The sequence below is a fragment of the Palaemon carinicauda genome, chromosome 31 (genome assembly GCF_036898095.1).
Source record: "Palaemon carinicauda isolate YSFRI2023 chromosome 31, ASM3689809v2, whole genome shotgun sequence".
NCBI lineage: Eukaryota > Metazoa > Arthropoda > Malacostraca > Decapoda > Palaemonidae > Palaemon > Palaemon carinicauda.
Window position 1 is genome coordinate 37,354,275 of NC_090755.1, and position 22,500 is coordinate 37,376,774.

Here is a 22,500-nt window from a genome sequence, read left to right on the forward strand (position 1 = left end):
AAGTAAAAACCCAATAGTCAGAGTTGGGACTAGGTACTAGACATTCACCTGAGGTATACGGTGCGGTATTTGTTGATGAAGTCAAGGTGGAAGTTGCACCGCTCCCTCATTGTCCGGGGGCTGTAGCTGCCAGAGTCGTAGTATATGGCCTAGAAAAAAATACATCATTGGCCTGATTCTAAAAATATAAATTTCGAAAAATTTGACAAAGCTTTCACTAATTCTTAAGATGATTCTTAAAGGGGTGATTGGTGTAGCTACCTTTTCTTGGCCGATCCTATTGTCCAAAATGATGGCGTACCAATGGCTGCTGTCGTTACCGAACAATACAACCATGTCGTGATCCAAAGGATCGCCGGCCACTCTGGCATTCGCCTCCTTCGAGAAGTCTTCGCCTTCAGGAACCCTAAACTGTCTGTAATATTTGGTGTGTTAAATGAGCAATAATCGATCATTAAAAGAAACTAAGTACCTCATTTTTCACCACCTACCGATTATATTACTAACAATCACAAAAAAGGAGTCTAATATATACTGAAGGGATCCTGGTCATCCTAATTTGGCCAAATGTGATCTGGACAAAGCTCTCCATCAAGCTTCTGTCAAATCTCATAGTTCGCTGGCGGGTCCAACACACCCTTGCATAGGGACCAGCATTGAAAATGCTAGGCCGATTAGCGAGGTGCTGATCATCTTGGGTGTTGGACACCGCTGTCATGAGAGACCGTCCACCGATCCACTTGCTGGTGGCGTCCATCACTAGATTGAGTGCATCAGGGTCGAACTCTTCTGCTGCATCAGATACAAATGAATCACGGGCCAACCTGCCCTGAGCAAACGGGCAGAAGAACCTCTTGGTACAGCCATAACAGAACGTTGGTTGAAATGAACTGCTCAAAGTAACTCGTAGACTCTCTGTTCTCATTAATAATGGCACTCATGTGAATCTCAATGCACGCCTCACTCACTAATTCTCCCCAGCTTCTCTGTGATGGATTGCTCTTCGTCTTCCTCGATGGTTCTCCATCACTGCCCCTCTCCTCAGCCTTCCTTTTGCTAGGACTCTGTTAGCCGGGTTTTTCTTCATCTTCCTAGGTGGTTCTGACTCCTTCCCCCTCTCCTCTCCCTTCCTCTTGGTTCCCTTCTTTGACTTTCCACGGCCTCTCTCAGACGGGTTCTTATTCGTCTTCCTAGGTGGTTCTTCCTCCTTACTCTTCTTCTCCTGCTCTCTCTTACTCCCCTCTCCTTTGGTCTTACCAATGAGCCCGTCTAGACTGGTCTTGATGTCGTGCTCCATTGTTGACTTGGCCTTCTTCTTAACCGATGTTACATACCAGATCCTCTCCTTTGTGATGTCCCTAAGATTAGGTCGATTGGCTGCTCCATCAGTACACCTTGGGGGTTCACTGCCTAGTCTACGATATTCAACAAGTGCAGGCATGTTAACCTTGACTTTCTTGGGTGCAAAGTTGATGAGATGCAACCCTTTTAGCATCTTACACCTGGAAAGTGTCACGTAGGTTTGCCCACACTCAAACACCGTAGTTCCTAGATCAGCAAGGACTGTAGACAGTGATAGACCCTGTGCCTTGTTTATGGTCAAGGCATATGCAACGCAAATAGGGAATTGCGTGCAGTGCAGAAAGGCGTCGGGAAAAATTTCGATCTTACAAGTATCCCGAGTTAGTTCAAAGTTTTCGTCAGATTCTCCAAATTTTACGCTAAGCTGATTGACTCGATTGTTCGGGTTCCTGAAATGAATCTTTGTGATAGTACCTACACTGCCATTCACAAGACCGTTTGCTACATCAATATTCTTGTGCAGCATGACTTTCATTCCAACAGCAAGCTTCAGGGATTTCTCCAGCCCAGCTGTGTTGCGAGAGTCTTTTAAACGGTCCAGCTTGCGAACGGCAGCTTCAGCACTACGCTTGATCCGAGGGGTCTTCCGATCGATGACATCATCGGCAGTAACAGTCACTGCGTCTGGAAACTTCTTTGTCATGATGGCAATATTGAACTCATTTACGAGCTTTTTAGTAGCCACCAGACAGATCACAGAAGGATCACTAGACTTCAGCCTATCGTACTGGTTGATGACCTGTTCGAGGTAGTCCTTGGATGATGAGGGATCTGAAGCCTGAAGGAAGATTAACCGAGACTGTGGGATATGGTACTTTGGTAGGAAGTTCTATTAACCATAATAATTACCTGGAACATAGATGAACAATTGTTAGTAATTATTTCTCAGCTGATCCCATCTGTAGTCGTTAATTTTGGCTTGATGGGTAATAAGACGTTGGTATTCTTAAAATACGTTTAATGTATGAAAGACTACATTGCTCTGTTTACTCTGTGACAGATGACTCCCAAGTCTGTGGAGCGTCTTACACAATCTGACAAAACCAAAACATTGCTAAACAAAAGAGCATCGCTCTGAAAAGACTTAAATCCTACTCCAGTACAAATCATAAAGAATCACATCCTATCTTTGAGGTAATCAACAAATGTTTGAATCCTAATACCAAAACAAATCATTACTCTTATGTATAAAGCATAACATGTCTTATTCATGCAATATGATGCAATGTTGCGCAATACCTGCAACACTTGAAATAATATAGTACATTACAATAATACATAACAGTCTCCTCCCCCTTAACTTGACATTGTAAAAATCTTCATAAATCTAATCTCTCAGGGAGCTTTCCTCTGTTAATCCTATTAGGAAGCACTTTAACCTCATCTTGTACTGGAACATGAATTGGTTCTGAATCTACATTGGATGTTGGACCATCTTGGTTAATATTTGACTCATTTGATCTAACTACTTCTTTAAGTTTCTCATCTCTAACATTCACATGCTCTACTGTCTTTCTGTTTAACGGCTGTAATTGATCAACATGACGTTTTACAACATTATCACCAACACGAACATCATAATGTAAATCTCCTATCTCTCTTACAATCTCTCCTGGTACCCACTTCTCTGGAGTGTTGTACGATCTTACCATGACATCAGACAAAGGTAAAAAATGTCTTACATTAGGAAGCTTTGCTACTTGTTTATACCCTTTATCTTCTAAATCACTTTGCAAACTTGGATACAACAAATCTAATTTACACCTTATCCTCCTCCCCATCAACAAATTTGAGGGTGCCACGCCTGTTGTGCTGTGCGGCGTTGTTTCATAAGACAATAAAAATTTTGACACATGCAAAAATATATTACCTGAATTTGCTTTTCTACACTTCATATTATGCTTAAACGTTTGCACAAATCTTTCAGCCTCTCCATTAGTAGATGGATGATATGTAGCTGAAAATGTATGCTTTATACCATTGACATTACAAAATTCTTTAAACTCTTGTGAGGTAAACTGTGGACCATTATCTGTAACAATTCTTTCTGGAATACCATGCGTTGAAAAAATTTGCATTAACTCTTTTATTGTGGCGTAAGACGTTGTTGTCTTCATTGGGATAATTTCTGGCTGCTTACTGTAAGCATCTACTACTATCAAAAACAAATAATTCAAAAAAGGACCTGCAAAATCTATATGCACTCTTTGCCATGGATACCTGGGTAACTCCCACGGGTGCATTCTAGCAAATTGAGGATTGTTCTGTTGCATAACACAATTCATACAATTCTTTATATAACATTCCACATCTTTATCTACACCTGGCCACCATACAAAAGTTCTCGCAATTGACTTTGATCTTACAATACCTTGGTGATCAGCATGTATTTCAGACAAACCCTTATTTCTCAGTGAATTAGGAATAACTACCCTGGAACCTCTCATCACTATTATTTGTGTCACACTCAGTTCATACCATATATCCTTATACGGTTTACAATTTTCCTCCTTTCCACATAAGTCCCTACCTGTCATTAAACTCTCCAAAACCTTACTAAGTACTGGGTCTTGCTTGGTACTGTGTGCTACATCTTTCGCAGTCATTGGTACATCATATACAGAAATTAACAGAACACTGTCATCATACTCTTCTGGAGCTTTGTCTACGGGTAATCTGGATAAAGCATCTGCATTACCCATATTTGATGTTGGACAGTATTCTATATCATAGTGGTACGCTGCTAACGTAACTGCCCAACGTTGTAGTCTTGCAGCCACCAACGTAGGTAAACTTGCTTTTGGACCCAATATTGCTAATAAAGGTTTATGATCTGTAACAAGTGTGAACTTTTTCCTACCATAAAGATACATATGGAATTTTTTAACTCCATAAAATAATGCTAAACCTTCCTTTTCTATTTGAGAGTAATTCCTTTCTGCCTTGTTCAATACTCTAGAAGTGAATGCAATTGGCTTTTCTGTTCCATCTGGCATTACATGAGATAATACTGCGCCTAAACCTGTGTTTGATGCATCACATACTAATTTAACTGGTAAATTCATTTGATAATGTACTAAGAATGTAGGTGATGTTATTTCCTGCTTGATTCTTTCAAAAGATTCCTGACACTCTTTTGTCCATTTCCATCCTACACTCTTATTCAACAGATTATACAATGGATGTGCAATTGTAGACAAATTCTGAATGAAATTCCCATAAAATGTTACTAAACCTAGAAATGATTGTAATTCCTTAACATTTTCTGGCACTTTTGTTGATTGTACAGCTTTAATCTTCTCTTTAGTTTTGTGAATACCCTTGCCATTTATTACAAAACCTAAGTATTCCACTGAATTAACTTCTAAAATACATTTGTTCTTATTTACTCTAATATTATGTTCCTTCAACTTCTTCAGAACTGTTCGCAATCTTTCTCTATGTTCTCTTGTGTCTTTACCCGCAATTAAAATATCATCTATAAAAATGAATACTCCTTGCATTCCTGAAAAAATCTTATCCATAGTTTGTTGCCATATAGCTGGACTACTTGCAACTCCATAAGGTAATCTCTTTGGCCTAAACAAACCTAAGGATGTATTTACTGTACATAATTCTTGTGAAGTTTCATCCATGGGAAGCTGTTGAAATGCTTGTCTTAAATCTAATTTAGAAAAAACACTGCATCCTGACATAGTTGTAAACATGTCTTTCGGATTTGGTAAGGGATGTTGAGCTACTTGCAGTTGTGGATTTAACGTTACTTTGTAATCTCCACATAACCTAACCTGTCCACTTTCCTTCACAATAGGAACTAATGGTGTAGCCCAATCTGAATATGTAACCTTTTCCCAGGAACCTTCACTTTCTAATCTCCTGATTTCTGTTTCAACTGCACTTTTCAATGCATACGGTACTGGTCTGGGAGCAAAAAATCTAGGAGAACTGTCAGGTTTCAAAACTAAAATTGCCTTTGCGTTCTTTACTGTACCTATTTTATCTTCAAATACGTCTTGAAACTCTGATATGATGTTATCCATAGATATTTCATTTTTGTTTTCATCTTGTCTACCTGCAACCTTCAAAATACTAGGCCAATCTAACTTCAAATACTGTAGCCAATCTAAACCTAGCAAAGTTTGTCCATTACCTTTTACTACTGTTAATGGCATTCTCTCTAATATCTGTTCTTTGTACTATACTTCTACGTTCGAAGCACCTATTACCTGAATATCAAAACCATTATAACTTTTCAAAATTCTATTTGTACCTTCTAATAACAAATTAGGAATGCTTTTAGCCATTTTCTCAGATATAATTGATACATCGGCTGCTGTGTCAACTTGCATCAAAATTGGTTTACCATTGATTATTACTTCTACCATGATATGTTTCTTTGCACCTTTGTTGACTGAATTTATGCAAAACGCAAAATCAGTTTCTGAACTAACCTGATTATCATGAACATTTTCCTCATTATTCTCTTGACCCAAAGTATCAACTGTAGCATTTATTTTCTTTGCTTACTGTTTAGGGAATCTACAAGCAGTTGCAAAATGACCCATCTTTCTGCAATTCTGGCATGTCTGTCCAGTAGCAGGGCATTTCTTTGCTTCGTATGCAAGATAATCAGCTTTACCACACCTAAAACACTTGGGTTTTTCCTGTTGTTTCTGTGTATAAGCCTGATTCTGATATTTATGAACATTAGTGTTAGGCACTTTTCTATGACTAGGCTTTGTCATATTCCTTCTCTGATTCTCATTAGTTTTCCACTTAGAACCTATTGTATTAATTTTAGAATTTTCCATTCTATTGCTTGTAGAACTACCTATTATGTTACTTTGCCTATTTGATGTTTCTAAAGCTCTGCCTGTTATCAATACCTTTTCTAATGTTAAATCTTTATCTTGCAATAATTTCTTTTTTAGCTCTTCTGATGTGCAATGTGCAATTACTTGATCTATGATAACATTTTCTAACTCTAGAAATTCACATGTAATGGCTAAATTCTTTAGTCTAGTCACAAATGCATCTAAACTTTCATTTTCTTTCTGATAATCCTGCGCTGAAAACTGGTATCTTTCAAAAAATTTATTGACCTGAGCAGCAAAATATGTGGTAAGAGCCTTAATTGCACCTTCACTTGTGTCATCTGTAGGCTGCAAAGTCTTAAACACTTCCCGAACTTCCCTACCTGCTGTATGAAGTAATAATGCCTTCTTTTGGGCATCCTTCATGTTCCCTAATGCTTCTAAATAAATCTTAAATTCCTCACACCACTGTTGCCATCGTGTTGCAACAGAATTGGGCTCAGCAGTGATGCCGAAACCTTGTGGGTGTTCTATATTAAAAGGCATTTTGTTTGCTTACCTTAATAACTGTGGTAGGTTAAGCTACTGTTCTGCAGTCACAAGTGTACTTCCTACCTACCTACCCAACTTTAAATTTCACCCTTTTGTGTATTTGATGAAATTCCTATTCTGCTGCTGGTAAAATCTTCATTGGGCGATTTTACTCTTGTCCCCTGATGTACATACGACCTTCTCTTGTGCTGGCCGTCCTTGTACAAAAGGTCCAATGCTTCTCCCTGCTTGTCCGTCGTCCTAAACGTCGCCAGTGTGGGATATGGTACTTTGGTAGGAAGTTCTATTAACCATAATAATTACCTGGAACATAGATGAACAATTTTTAGTAATTATTTCTTAGCTGATCCCATCTGTAGTCGTCAGTGTGGGATATGGTACTTTGGTAGGAAGTTCTATTAACCATAATAATTACCTGGAACATAGATGAACAATTGTTAGTAATTATTTCTCAGCTGATCCCATCTGTAGTCGTCAATTTTGGCTTGATGGGTAATAAGACGTTGGTATTCTTAAAATACGTTTAATGTATGAAAGACTACATTGCTCTGTTTACTCTGTGACAGCTGACTCCCAAGTCTATGGAGCGTCTTACACAATCTGACAAAACCAAAACATTGCTAAACAAAAGAGCATTGCTCTGAAAAGACTTAAATCCTACTCCAGTACAAATCATAAAGAATCACATCCTATCTTTGAGGTAATCAACAAATGTTTGAATCCTAATACCAAAACAAATCATTACTCTTATGTATAAAGCATAACATGTCTTATTCATGCAATATGATGCAATGTTGCGCAATACCTGCAACACTTGAAATGATATAGTACATTACAATAATACATAACAGAGACATGATGGACTTAACGTATTCAAGGGTGTGTACGCCGGCTTGGATACGTCCAAGGATATTGCTCCAACGTACATTCTCCGAACCTGCCTGACGCTGATTGATGGTCAGTTCGTCGAATGAGAAATTCTCCCACAGGTTCAAAGGCAGACCCACGCCACAGGTAAGGTCCTGCATGTCATCGGCAGATATCTCCTGAAAAACAGGCTGACCCTTAACTGGAGGTAACTGCAAAAGATCCCCAAAGGCCAAGATGCACTTCCCTCCGAAGAACTTGGCATTTCCAAACACTTCCTGCAACCTAAGATTGATGAAGAGCAAAATCGAGTTGGAGACCATGGATATTTCATCAATAACCAAAGCCTTCATGTCAGTCATAACCTGTCGCGTCTGGTCAAGGTGTCGTTTCCTCAGTTGATGGTACTTGACTGTCTGTTTGTCTACCTTGTGGAGGATTTATTTTTGTTTTATTTTAATTTTTTCTTTTGCCAAATCCAGAGAGAGAGAGAGAGAGAGAGAGAGAGAGAGAGAGAGAAAATTTCATTTGCTTTAGTTTTGCTAAATCGCGCGAGAGTGTGTGTGTGTGTTTGTGTGTGTGTGTGTTTGTGTGTGTGTGTGTGTGTGTTTGTGTGTCCGCGGTGCGCGCCGAAGAGCAAGTGGTAGTTAACGAATGATTGTAGTGGAAAAGACTGTCGGTATATTTGAGATTGTTTGTTTACATTTTTTAGTTAGGTTACGACAGTGGTGAATGTTTCGGAGCGAATGCTTTTTTTGATTGACTGCGTCCTGAGTCAGTTGTGTGAACGCTGGATTTATTATTTTTCTTTACCAGCGAGGAAGTGATCATTGATTTTCTGAGTAAGTACAGTTTTGTTTATCTTTGCTTGTCGTCATTGTGAATGATAGGAACAATTTATTATTTATCTTTGATTACAGTGCGATAGTTCAGTTAGTTAGGAGTGTTCATAAGTGTTTTTCTTTTTCATTTTGGCAGGCCGTGATTCCTCCTTTGGAGACGTTTTCTTTGAATGTAAAATTGTTTGTTGACGACTTGGCCTGTAACAGAGCTTGATAGGACTACTCAGATTGATTTACTTGTTGACGACCCGGACCGAATTTACTTCTGATTGCTGTTGATGATGATGATACCGATGAGGATGATGATGATGATGATTACGCTCACGGACTAAATCAATTAAAACAATTTGTATTGACTGAGTGTCAGTGTTGCCATATTGTGGCGTTGCAACCGAGTTGTGGGGTTGGGCTATAAAAGGACTGTTGGCCCTTGTGTGGACAACGACGTCCACACATAAACAAATATTGGTTTTGGTGTGTGGGGTAATTTTAAGTCTGTTAGGGTTTTTGCGGGTTATATGAATGGTGCTTTTAGGTATTATATATTATATTATTGGGTGTTAAGTTTTGATTAGTTTTAAGTGTTGATAATTTGATTGTGGATGGTTATTGATTTATTTATTATAGTTTGTAAGAATATAGTGTTAAGGATATATTTTGTTTTGATTTTTGTCCTTTTGTCCAAGAGTCCCGCTGCTGATAACGTAAGGGGAAAGTTTGTTTTGTGGAGACCATTGTAAGTAAGTAAGATTCAAGGGTGTGGGGGTTGTTTTTGCAACATCCCGCCACATTATTTTGGCGCCTGAACAGGGACTGCCGAGGTGGGATTGAAGCTGGACTCTTTGACAAAGGACTGATAGGATTAGGAATTAGATTTAAGGCTGAAGAACAGGTTGATGAAAAATGGAAGAACAGTTAAGGGTTTTGAAGGAGGAATTGCGGCTGAGTAAGGAGCGGGAGGAGAAGTTGTTGCAAGAGAATAAGTGGTTAAGGTGTGAGAATGAGGAGATGCATAGGAAACTGAGGGAAATTCAGGGAACTGTAGAGAGAGTGGAAGAGGGTGTTGAGATGAGGATGCGAGAGAATCAAGAACGAATGGAGAAATGAATGGAAGATATGATGGGGCAAGTCATGGGGATAATGAAAACTATAATGGGTGAAGGTGCAGTCGGAGGAGTGTCCTCAGCTTCGGGTAATGGGTTGGTAGTGGAAGAGAAGGTTAAGGTAGGTGATAATGGGAAAGGAAGTGATAGTGATAGTAATAGTAATAGTGATAGTGAGATTGAAGATAAGGGAATTAGGCATAGTAAGGATGAACAAAAATGTAATAGGAAGAATAAGAAAGGTAAAAGTGATGTAAAGAAAGAGAAGAAAAAGTGTCAGGATGATAGCAAGGATGATCGTGAATGGGTGAAAGTGGTAAGTAAGAAAAAGGGTAAGAAGGGAATGGTTAAGGATAGGAATTTAAGTGTGGAAGTGGATTCATTATATTCAAATGAGGAAGAAGGTAACAAGGGAGTAGACAGTGATGATAGCAGTGAGAATGAACGTGATGTGTGTAAGACTGTGTTTATGAGAGAGGTACCTCGGTGTGAAAGGTTCAATGAGCATAGCAGATGTATATGATTTTTTCAAGGAGTATGAGAGGTATTGTCAGGATAAGTATGGTGATAGTAAAAGAGTTTGGGCTAGGGAGTTAGGAGAATATTTGACTGGGTATTTGTTGACGATGTATGGAGTGATAATGAGTGTAGGGGACGTTGATTATGAAAGTGTGAAAAAGAGAATAATTGAGCAGGTAAAACGTATGAAAGGGAGTGTTAAGTATAAGCGTAAGAATGATTTTGATGAAGCACGGATGAATGCAGGAGAAGCGATATCAATGTACGTATGTAGGTTGGAAACGTTAGCTAGGAAGAAGTATGGGGATGAAGGCATAAATGAGAATAAGGAGTTAATGAAGAAGTTTTTGGCTACTGTACCCGAGAATGTTGCTGAGTTTGTTAATTTGAAACGGAAGGAGAAAATGAGGTGGACGAAAGAAAGATTGACATGGGATGAGATTTTAGAGATAGATGAGGATTACGAGTTGGATAGGTGTATGAAAGAACGTAAATCTGTGAGTGTAAGAACTGGAATGGAGGAAAGTGTGCCAGAATTTGTTAGTTTTAGAGATGCTGTTATGAGAGGACCGATGAGGGTAGCTGATAGTGTAGTAGATAGGAGTGTTAGGGCGAGTAATGTGGGAATACCTGTAAGGACAAATGAAGGATATAGGCAGGGTAATCAGGTTTGGAGGGATAGGAGTGTTAGTGCGCATCGAGGTATGTCAGATAGTCGTGTCCGTAATGAAAAGTGTTATAGGTGTGGAAAAGAAGGTCATAAGAAGAATGAATGTAGATGGGCTCTAGGTGCTTGTTTTGGATGTGGTGAGGTAGGGCATAGAATTAGCGAGTGCAAGAAAGAGAAAGGGGTAAAATGTTATCGGTGTGGTATGACTGGGCACATAGCGAGTGGATGTAGGAGCAATCGTACGAATGTGATTTGCGGCAATTGTGGTAAGGATGGTCACTATGCTAGAATGTGCAAGGAGCCGCGGAGTAAGTGTACTGAATGTGGTGCAGATGGGCATGTAGCTAGGGTATGTAGGAAGAAGGGAGTAAGTCAGCCAGGATGTTTGGGAAACTAGAGTGTAAGAGGGTTCAGCTGGGTGAGTCCTCCTGTGTGTGTGGAAGGAATAGGATCAATGTTTGTGAAAATGGGATGAGTAATTGGCTGGAAATGAGCAAGTATGAATCTAGTATGCATGAGAAGTTAGGGCTGGAAAATAAACAATTAGTGTTAGTTGAATATAGGAAAAAGAGGCGTTTGAAAGTTTTAAGTAAGGATGAAAAAAGGGAAAATTTTATAAGTAAAAGTGAGAATAGAAAAAAGTATGACAAGGGTGTAAATGTACAAGTGTGTATGGAAGATAAATGTGTTAATACAGATGAATCATGGTTAAGTATGAATGATACTTATAGTGTGTGTGGCTTTTCCTTAGATGATGTAAAAGAAAGGATGACGAATGCGAGAATGAGAGATAAGAGAATGATAAGTAGCATGAATGAATCTTTTGCTAAAGTTGAGAATGTTTTTGATGAAATGGATGAACTGTTTGCAGAAATGAGTGTAATAATAGGGCCAGACGAGAACGAGGTAGATGGGATTGTACATAAAATATTAGATGATAGGGATTTAGGTAGGAATAGTGTTAATGTAGCGAATGATTGGGATAAGGAATAAGTGAGTGAGAGAGTATATGGAGGCCTAGTTAATCGGAGTAAAGGTCCCGTTCCCGACTGCGACTGGGTTATGAAAAAAATAATGTAAGTGTTGTGTGAGAAGGATTTGGCAAAGTAAGGGGGGAGGAATATGGAGGATTTATTTTTGTTTTATTTTAATTTTTTCTTTTGCCAAATCCAGAGAGAGAGAGAGAGAGAGAGAGAGAGAGAGAGAGAGAGAGAGAGAGAGAGAGAGAGAGAATTTCATTTGCTTTAGTTTTGCTAAATCGCACGAGAGTGTGTGTGTGTGTGTGTGTTTGTGTGTCCGCGGTGCGCGCCGAAGAGCAAGTGGTAGTTAGCAAATGATTGTTTGTAGTGGAAAAGACTGTCGGTATATTTGAGGTTGTTTGTTTACATTTTTTAGTTAGGTTACGACAGTGGTGAATGTTTCGGAGCGAATGCTTTCTTTGATTGACTGCGTCCTGAGTCAGTTGTGTGAACGCTGGATTTATTATTTTTCTTTACCAGCGAGGAAGTGATTATTGATTTTCTGAGTAAGTACAGTTTTGTTTATCTTTGCTTGTCTTGATTGTGAATGATAGGAACAATTTATTATTTATCTTTGATTATAGTGCGATAGTTCAGTTAGTTAGGAGTGTTCATAAGTGTTTTTCTTTTTTTATTTTGGCAGGCCGTGATTCCTCCTTTGGAGACGTTTTCTTTGAATGTAAAATTGTTTGTTGACGACTTGGCCTGTAACAGAACTTGATAGGACTGCTCAGATTGATTTACTTGTTGAATTTACTTAACCGAATTTACTTCTGATTGCTGTTGATGATGATGATACCGATGAGGATGATGATGATGATGATTACGCTCATGGACTAAATCAATTAAAACAATTTGTATTGACTGAGTGTCAGTGTTGCCGTATTGTGGCCTTTCAACCGAGTTGTGGGGTTGGGCTATAAAAGGACTGTTGGCCCTTGTGTGGACAACGATGTCCACACATAAACAAATATTGGTTTTGGTGTGTGGGGTAATTTTAAGTCTGTTAGGGTTTTTGCGGGTTATATGAATGGTGCTTTTGGGTATTATATATTATATTATTTGGTGTTAAGTTTTGATTAGTTTTAAGTGTTGATAATTTGATTGTGGATGGTTATTGATTTATTTATTATAGTTTGTAAGAATATAGTGTTAAAGATATGTTTTGTTTTGATTTTTGTCCTTTTGTCCAAGAGTCCCGCTGCTGATAACGTAAGGGGAAAGTTTGTTTTGTGGAGACCATTGTAAGTAAGTAAGATTCAAGGGTGTGGGGGTTGTTTTTGCAACATCCCGCCACAACCTGTTCGACTGGCAACTTAAGAACTGAGTGCAAAGTTTGGCCACCTATGTTAGATGCCGCCAGACCAGTCGGGGCTGCAAGGACAAGACCAGCTTTTTCTTTAAACACATGTGCTTGAACAAACATGAACCCTTGTATAGCTTTAATGAGGTAACTCTTTCCGGTGCCAACAAATCCACTTATGTAAAGCAGAAGAGGATCTTTCCGGCAGTCGATATTCTCACAAGAGTTCCTGCCATGCTCGAACATTTGTTCAAGATGCTGTGTCACCTTATTGTAAACCCTTAATTGGTCAGTATTTAGTGTACTAACAAAGGCAACCAAATCTTCCTCGGTCCTTATTTCGCTGCTGTTGTTAACAGCCTGGTAGTCTGTCAGTCCCTGGTCAAGAACAGCACCATCACCTGAGTCATGCTCGTAGTCGTCATCCTCCTGGTCCTGTACATCACTAGCTAGGCCATCCTCGTTGATCTTAGCGTCCGCTGCCTTCTCCATCTTTTCCCTGGCCTTCTGGATGTTAAGCTTTCGTCCAGCCATTTCCTTGATTTGAGCATTGGAGTCAACTATCCCGAAGAACTCTTCCTGATAGGACTCGCTCTTTCCCATGATGTGTACTTCCTTCCGCCAGGGTTTGTACAGGCTCAGCATGCTGTAGTAGAAGAGCTCAGGTTGCCTTTCCACGCTGTACTCGTTACTATAGACGACGGGTTCCTTGGGACGACGTTTCATGGTACGGATGTAAGTACCGTCCTCTGTCTCTATCCTGATGTACGGTTCACCTTCCCTTGAAGGACCGGCTACCTTGTCGTATTTTGTCACAAAGTCGTTGAGAGTCATGTCGTCAAAAGTCTCGTTCCTGGGTCTGTTGGGGTAAAAGTCGTGAATAACGTCCGGGTAAAAAATGTCGTCGCTGTCAGGTCGTTGTCCCTCACGAGTCTTGATGTTCTTCATCACCCTGCTTTTCTGGCTAACCGGAGCTGTCTGGACCCACACGAATGTCTCCGAAGAGCGCCACAGCTTACCATGGTTGTGAAGAATCCTGTCAGCAGCTTCGTGAGCGCCCATCTCACGTGATTTCAAGCACGCGTAGGCAAATTTTGACAAATTTTGAAAGGTGGACTTGGAAAGATCTTTAAAGTCCATGAATTTTAAATTTGACTTTTCTGCCTTGGTGATGTATTTTGTGATGTAATTGCCAATGGAGTACGAATCCTCCGACAAAAATTGTATATCCATATTCCCACCCCAGAGATAAAGAAGTGCTGGATTATAGTTGTTTATTCTCCGCTCCTCTTCAGTCCCAGGGAGGTCATACAGATGCTTTTTCATGCGATTGCTGCGCCGGGCTATTACACTGGAGAGGATGTCATGCAGGTTGAAGTGCTTGCTGGTCGGCCTGGGGAAGCCAAACCAACACGCTACTTCCTTGTTACCGCTCTTAAACTTCATATTCTTAAATTTTTTAAGGCAGTACTGACCACAAGTGTGTGTTTGGTATTTGGTCACGTTCTCATGGAGCTTTGGCTCATCCACCTGACTTGGATATCTACATGAAATGTGCTTTTGAACGAAAGATGCACTTTCTGCGTCAGTGCTCTTTCCCATTATGGGGGCATCCTTGATACACAGAAACGTGTGAAAGTGAACTAAACCTCTAGTTTGATATTCGTGACGAATGAAATATGACGTGACTTCACCTAGAGGTTTAGTCTACAATATGAACTCCAGAAGGGCATTGAATCTCTGGTGCACAAAGGTGGTCATGGCAACAGGATCCTTGGCAATGAGGTCAGAGGGACTGATATTATCAATGTCCGGTATGTCACTGTTGACTTTCCTCAAATACTCAATCAAGTCAACCCAGTCATATTCCGCAGGGGAAAAGGTGGCAAAAAATGTGGGTGGGCCATACTTTGCAATTTGGGCCTTAAGCTTTGAGTGCTGTGAATTACAGTAGGCCTCGGTGTTGGGGACATCTTTCAATATGCGCGTCATCCTGCTAAGCAGTTTAGGGTCCTTGTTTTTAATCATATTCAAAAGCCGCTTAGTGTCAATGTTGCCCAGGCCTTTGACAAACTTGATCGTGGAAAAGAGACTCTGTGTGATTTTACGCAGCTCATTTTCGCCCGCGAGGTGGAACAAATATTGGATGTGCCGACGTAATGCAGGGTTGGATGAAAACAACCTAGTTTCTTCATATTGTGCAAATGTACTTTTTTCTGGCCTAAAACCTTGCTTGCCACCTATCCTCCAGCAGAAAATTTCTGGGAATGCCAAAAGATCGAGATTCGAGTCATCTAACCCTATGACATCCTTCTCGTCAATTCTAACCAAGCGGTAAAGGTCATCCAGCAGATCCGGATTTTCGGACAGGTTCTCCAGACCGGTAACCGTATACTGCTCAATGAGGTTTTTCAGGTCCTCCTCTGTCATGTGTTCCAGAAGTCGATGGGTCCTAGCCTGCTGATCCTCTGCATTGTCGTCTTCTCCCTCATCTGCAAACTCTTCACCTTCCCTAGGTCCTTCACCTTCAGCTCTTGGTGAACTAGATTCATCATGACCAGGCATAGCCTCCCCAACGTTGGCACCTTCTTCAAAATCCATCTCATCGATAGAATCAAGGTCAAAGTCGTCCTCGCTGTCTTCACGGTTGAAGCCTCCTTTGATGTCTCCATCACTCGTAGATTCGGACTGATCAGTGTTCTGTGGTGACTCACAGTGAAAGCAGCGTCCCAGAATGGCACTCTGTATCAACCTCTTGTTGGAATCTAAACAGAGAGCATAGAGAACTGCAGAGTCAACACTCTTTAGTGGAAGGGTGGTGCCATTCTTGGAACGCCGGGGTAGACCACTACTGCTGATGACCTCTTTTTAGATCTTCTTTAAACCTGCCAACTTGTTCTTGCACAGATGACACCGGAGATCCTGACTACAAGCCTCTCGGATGTTCTCAATCAAATGTTGCACGTGTGTCATGTTCTTGGCCATAGCATGCAGATGGTCAGTGTAACACCCCTCAATTTTGATGGGTGGGTGGGCCTCTTCAATCTCGTCAGTATCCTTGTTGATGCATGCCGTGACTTGGTCTATCCTAGGCTTTTGAATCTCTTCACCCTTCAGTTGGTCAGCATTTGGTAAAATAAAGAGTCTACATTCAAGCCCAGATGTGCCCCAAATCTTGTGCTGGCATTTGATGCAATTGCCAGTGCCCAAACCCATCTTCGTCCGCCAAACCTTAGAAATGCTCTCCAAGATGACCAACTTCTTCTTCGCTGATCTGGCTACAAGCAGCTGCTCCTCGAGCTTCTTCAAACTCGCAGTTTTAACCCTATTAAAAAACATAGATTGAACTGCAATTTTGCTGTCCAGACTGCAAAGACATTGATCACAAAGTGACCCATCCGTTAAAAGATTGTCCATAATCTAGTAGGTTTGCCTCTTTGTGCATTCGATGTTATGTGAGATACATTTCATTAACTGCAACTTGTTCTTCTTCTTCGGACTTAAATAAGCCTCTGTTTTCTCGGACCTCTTTCGGGCATTCCTTGGTCCCTACTGAAGGGAGGTGTGAAGAGGCCGTTTTTCGTTACAGAATCCGCACATGTTCCAAATCACGAGATCATCCTCGTTATCAAGACACCACTTTAGCTTCTCAAAAGTGTCAGCGATGACAGACGGGGATACAAAGTGGAAATCCTTGTCTCGAAGGATCGAGTTGTAAGATCGCCTTGCATTCCTCAACCTCATCACACACTTACTGCAACATAATCCCCTAGCAAGGACTCTCCTACATTGGTGTGTGATACACCCAAGGGCAATGATCTTTCTCTTCGAGTTTAATTGTGCAGCAGATCGGATTTCATTGATGTCCAGCGAATCCAGGCCGACTACAGGAGCATCCCGCCATAGTCTCTGAAAGGCCGGATCTTCATCAATTTCCCCTATATCCATCAACGAGAGCTCTTCCACCTGGGATGCATCCTCTACAACGAAGAAACCACCCTTGGAATCATGCTTCTGATACTCTGGATTGTCAAGACACTCTATGTCCGTGTCTCCCTCAGTAAGACCTCCAGAATCACTATCAGACGAAATGGAAGTCTCCCCAGAGATATGCCCAACATTCTCATGTGCTGCAGGTTTTGACTTTGTGGACGTGAGTGAAGGGTGCATAAGTAAGTTTGAGGTGATGTCAGGTGTGGCACCAGGACCCTTCTGATATTCTGGGTTGTCAAGACATTCTATGTCTGTGTCTCCCTCAGTAAGACCACCAGAATCAGACGAAGTGGAACTCTCTACGGAGACATGCCCAACATTCTCATGTGCAGGTTTTGACTTTGCGGTTGTGAGTGAAGGGTGCAATGGGGATTGTGAGGTGATGTCAGGTGTGGCAACACCAGAAGTTTTGGGTGACCCCTCTGGCTCGTTGTCAGTTGCATTTTCAGTAGGATCGGGTGGCAGCAGGTCGATGGGATGTTCTGGTAGCACGATGTCAGCATACAAAGGATTATGCTGGACCAGACATTTCAATGCGGTAAACACGTGATCAACATTCACGATCTTCTGCCATACTGCTCTAGTTTTATTGGGAATGCCGAGAAGCAATATCAAGTTGTTAGGGTTGAGCAGCCTTCCTGGCCTGCCGTTGCCAAGCTGTTGCACGGGGGTTTGCAAAGGTATAGGCAAATGTACAGAAAAGCCCTTAACTGCAGTCATGCGCTGATTGTATGGTAAGTTTCCGGCAGTGGTTCCAAGCTTAAACATGGTCTGGTACATGGACACCTGTCTAATGAGGATGCGCTCAAATTGGGTGAGACGGGCTATGACTTCAGGTATTTGCCAATATTAATTATGTTCAAGACACTAGTTCTAGGTACTTCGTTTTTCTGAAGTTTGCTATAACAGTAGCTGCACAAATGTTTCCTGACAAGTGTATTAACATAGTCATTGCCCGTATCGATCCACTCACTATATCACGAATACCTCAATAGGCGTGCATACACGGATGTTGGATCGCTAGGCTTACTCCACCGTGATGTTACAGTTAGACAGAACTTGGGGTCGGCTCTAACGAGCTTTAAACATGAAACGCACGCCTTCTCAGGTAACGAACTGCAATCTCGGTGAAAGTTAGCAAGATGCGAGCCGTAGAGCTCGCTGATAGTGGTATCATTGATCAGACTCTCGTTCCTCTCCACGTCAAATGTCTTGGCCGAATATGCAGGCTTATATGCAAATAGCTTTAGCAGATAGTAAACGTCACCGACGGCAGTAGCAGTGTTTAGGTCAGATAAAAACTCATCAGCAATGTGCATTTCATTGGTAAGCTTGTACAGCTCTCTGGCAATTGTGTAGTACACTGAAAGTTTACGAAGCAAGACCATGCTGCTGTTGCATTTGCTGTTAGGCTGAAAACATGCCTCAGGATGGTTTCGTTTCTATACCACTAGCCTGTACATTGCCATAAGTTTGTTAGGCTCATTTGCACACTCATCTAATGTATGAACAAGCTTCCTACATTGCCGGACATCTGTCAGAGAGGCGAGCCGCTCCAGTATGCCACGATAATTTGCAAGCTCACAACAATCAGCTACAATGCAGTTCAAGTTACAAACATGAAGGGATTGTTTCGTGTCCTTATCTTGCTTAGTCTTACCCTTATCCTTATCGTTTTTCTTCTTGCTATACTTATATTGCTGGCCGTCCTTAAAGCTGTGCTCAGGAAAGTAGGGCTCGTTACCCTTTTTATGACATTGCCACCCAAATTCCTCACTAGATTCCTTGGCAATCGGTGATCCGCTACCGTCATCAAATTCAAAAGGATACTGTGCCATTAGAGACTCTGCTTTCGGCACTAATCTTAAAAAGCAACTGTACAACTTGCGAACCCAGAGATCTCTTATCGACAACAATTTATCGACAAGATCCCGGGCAATAAAGGATCGCTTAATATCCATGGGATTACATTTGAGCTCCGTGCCAAAGGATGGAGAAATGAAATCAACCAACTCGTTGACCAGTTCATCATGGATGTTGCGCTTCAATAAGCTCACCGCAGCAATTTTAGAAGAAATTCTACTGGCAGATCTAGAGTACTGAAAGGGCCGGCTCTTGTACCTAAGATTTGTCGGAAATTTTCTGGGCAATCGCGGCAAATATACACTCGCCCTTGAGGCAATAATTTTCTTTTTGTGTGCTAAAAATTGCATTTTCAAATTTTGGTAAATTTTATGGTCATGAATCCTCCGTGAAGCCGTTTCACGTTTAGAATCGAAATGCCGCTCATGGTCAAATTCATCAAGTCACTCTGCAAAATATGCAAACGACTTCCCCTTAAACCGCCTGTAAGACCTTTTATTTTCCCCTGACGCTTTTTTACGGCGATTATCCTTATACGACTCACTCTGCAGATAAGCTTCCCAAGTTGCTTGACCTTTCTCAGATTCAAGATAGGTTTTCAAGGCTTCTTGCTGCTTTTGATGACCCTTTTCAGTAGCAAAATACTTGTCTGCCGCCTTACTTGGTGAGATCTTACCGTCATTAATTGTACGGTATTTTTCATCCGCCCTGCTCTTAGATTGCTTACCGTTATTAGCTGTACGGTATTTTTCATCCGCTCTACTCTTAGATAGCTTACCCTCCTCCGTGGTATGATATTTATCAACTGCTCTGCCTTGTGAAACTTTGTAACTTTCAGTACTTCGATACCGCTTTCTGGCAGCATTAGTAACATCACGGCCTCGAATTGTTTTAGTGTACCGAATATTTCTGACATCTCCTTAACATGGGATCAAGTGGTTCACTACTAGGGAAAAATTGGGTACCATAGTTCAAATCATACTGAAAGCTAGCAGACGAATTCGAACCCAGAGACCCGGTACTAGATGATGGAACACTTTCTGAAACGAGAAATGTAGCTGAGAATTTAGAGTTTTAGAATTTATACAGCCAAAAGTATATTTCAATTTGTTGTTAATCAACAAACTATTGCAATTGGGTACAGGGTGTCCCAAAAAGCACAACTAACACGCTTTGATGAATCTGATATTACAAGTGTCAAATGAACAGAAATGATTCTGGATTCAAAACTTTTTAAATCTATCATGATAAAAAGAACTAAATTTGTGACACAAAAAGTGTTTTACGCAATCTTGTTTCAATGTTTGTTGACCTGCCAGGTCCTTTCTAAATAAGTAAAATATTACAAGAAGATAGGATTAAAAGTTCTGATTACATTAAGCGGAAAATTTGGCGATTTGGTATGGCCAATAGTCAAAGTCAAACGGTTTTTGGGTGGAAACCACTATGTTGTGCTGTTTTGGGACACAATGTATAATACAACACAACTGTAGCAGAGGACAGGACATACAAAATACATTGCACAACTGTGCTTAACGTAAATAGATAGAATCCACATACCTTTTACTTCAGTAGGGATAGTTGCAGCAGTTGGCATCTTCTCATGGTGACTAGAACTGGCATAACTTGGAATTTCTACTGAAATAATGATATTTTACTTCTTGGCATTTTGCATTACCTACAAATATAAAGTAGCCGACTAGGTATATGATAAACCTAAATTACTGTATTCAGTCAATCATGTCAGACATGTTTCCCGTAAAATAAAATGAGTACATACCTCTTACAGTGCTGGCATTGGTAGTTGGAGCAACAGGTTTTTCTTCCTCTTGATTTACTCTGGAACTTGCTGCTTTGTGTTTTGGTCCTTTTCGTTTCCTGCCTATTGCAGGTGCCCGTTTTTTTCTCTTTTTAGGCTTCTCCTGAATGATTGTAGGTCAGAGAGTTTATTCTTGAGAAGAGAATCCTCGATAACTAGTCAGAAATAAAGATATAAAACACTGATAATGATCGGTTACAGAAGTAACATGCTCCTAAATAGAATATGGTTATACTTGGCCTTATGCATCAAACCTGCTTATTGTTCTGGTTAGCATCACTGTCCACACCACCACCATATTGATCATAACACGGTTTTTCATCGATTTCACTGTCTTCTTGATGTTTATATTGTAGTTGCTGAAGAGAGTCACGGATTAGGATATTATTATTGTGTCCCAAATATAGACAAATTTTGTTACTGCTTTACTGCTTAGAGTTAGCTAAGTTATAAAAATAATAACCTTTTTCCGTCGACAGGTTGTAGATGTCACACGATCTATTATTGTGATAACCCCCTGCTCCCCTAGCGTATGTAAGTTTACAAGTACCGCGAAGGGGTTCCTGTTACTGTCAACTAGGTTCGATGCCAGTGATATATATATATATATATATATATATATATATATATATATATATATATATATATATATATGATATATATATATATATATATATATAATATATATATATATATATAATATATATATATATATATATATATATATATATATATATATATATATATATATATGTTTAAGCAAAAACCGATAAATCGGTTGGAACCTTAGACAGGGGATGCCTCTCCATGTCCTAAAATAAAACAAAGAAAAAATTTTCATCTTTTCAATTGAGCGTCTGAAAGAATTGATATAAAAAAAAAAATTTTACTAGGTGTCACCGGTCGCTTGCTTTTGACATTACCGATAGTCATAAAACAAAACACTGTGATTCGTCATCAATTCATGGAGATAAAATGTAGTATTTTAAACCTATACTATGCTGAGGAACGCATTATAACTCCAACCTCAGATAGGTATTACCTCTTACTACGTGTTTCCTGTTTCCTACCTTGTTTCTTCTTTCTATCTCTTACATCCTACCTCCTACATCCTGCATTCTTATAGTTATACCTCCTACCTCCTTCATCTTTTATCCTACATCCTATATACTTATGTCCCCGGTCGGGCTTACCAGCGCTGTGATATCTCCTATCTCCTACCCTCTACATCCTACCTTCTACTCCTTACATCCTACCCCCTATCTTTTACCTCTTACCTCCTACATCATACCTCTTATCTCCTACCGCCTACATAACATCTTGCCTCTTACCTCCTACCTCTTACCGCTTACCTCTTATAAGAGGTACGTCTCTTACCTCCTACCCTCAACCTTCTACATCTTTTATCCTACATCCTAGATCTTTATACCTCCTACCTCTTACCTCCAACCTCCTACTTCCTACCATCCACATCCTACCCCTTACCTCTTACCTCTTACCTCTTAACTTCTACTTCCTACCTCTTACCATCTACTTCCTACTTCCTACCATCCACATCCTACCTCTTACCTCTTACCTTTTACCATCTACTTCCTACCATCCACATCCTATCTCTTACCTTTTACCTCTAACCTCTTACCTCTTACCATCTACTTCCTACTTCCTACCATCCACATCCTACCTCTTACCTCTTACCTCTAACCTCTTACCTCTTACCTTTCATCTCCTACCTCTTACCTTCCACTTCCTACTTCCTACATCTTACCTCTTACCT

General features: G+C 40.4%; 1 protein-coding gene across 1 annotated transcript; it reads right to left on the reverse strand.

The window, feature by feature from the left end:
• Positions 1 to 967: 967 nt before the first annotated feature.
• Positions 968 to 14,653, reverse strand: LOC137624675 (uncharacterized). The gene is made up of 3 exons (XM_068355634.1): positions 13,049 to 14,653; positions 7,655 to 8,023; positions 968 to 2,140 (listed from the first exon to the last, which is right to left on the reverse strand). Exons 1-3 carry the CDS (start codon positions 14,651 to 14,653, stop codon positions 968 to 970), a joined length of 3,147 nt encoding a protein of 1,048 aa, XP_068211735.1.
• Positions 14,654 to 22,500: the final 7,847 nt, after the last annotated feature.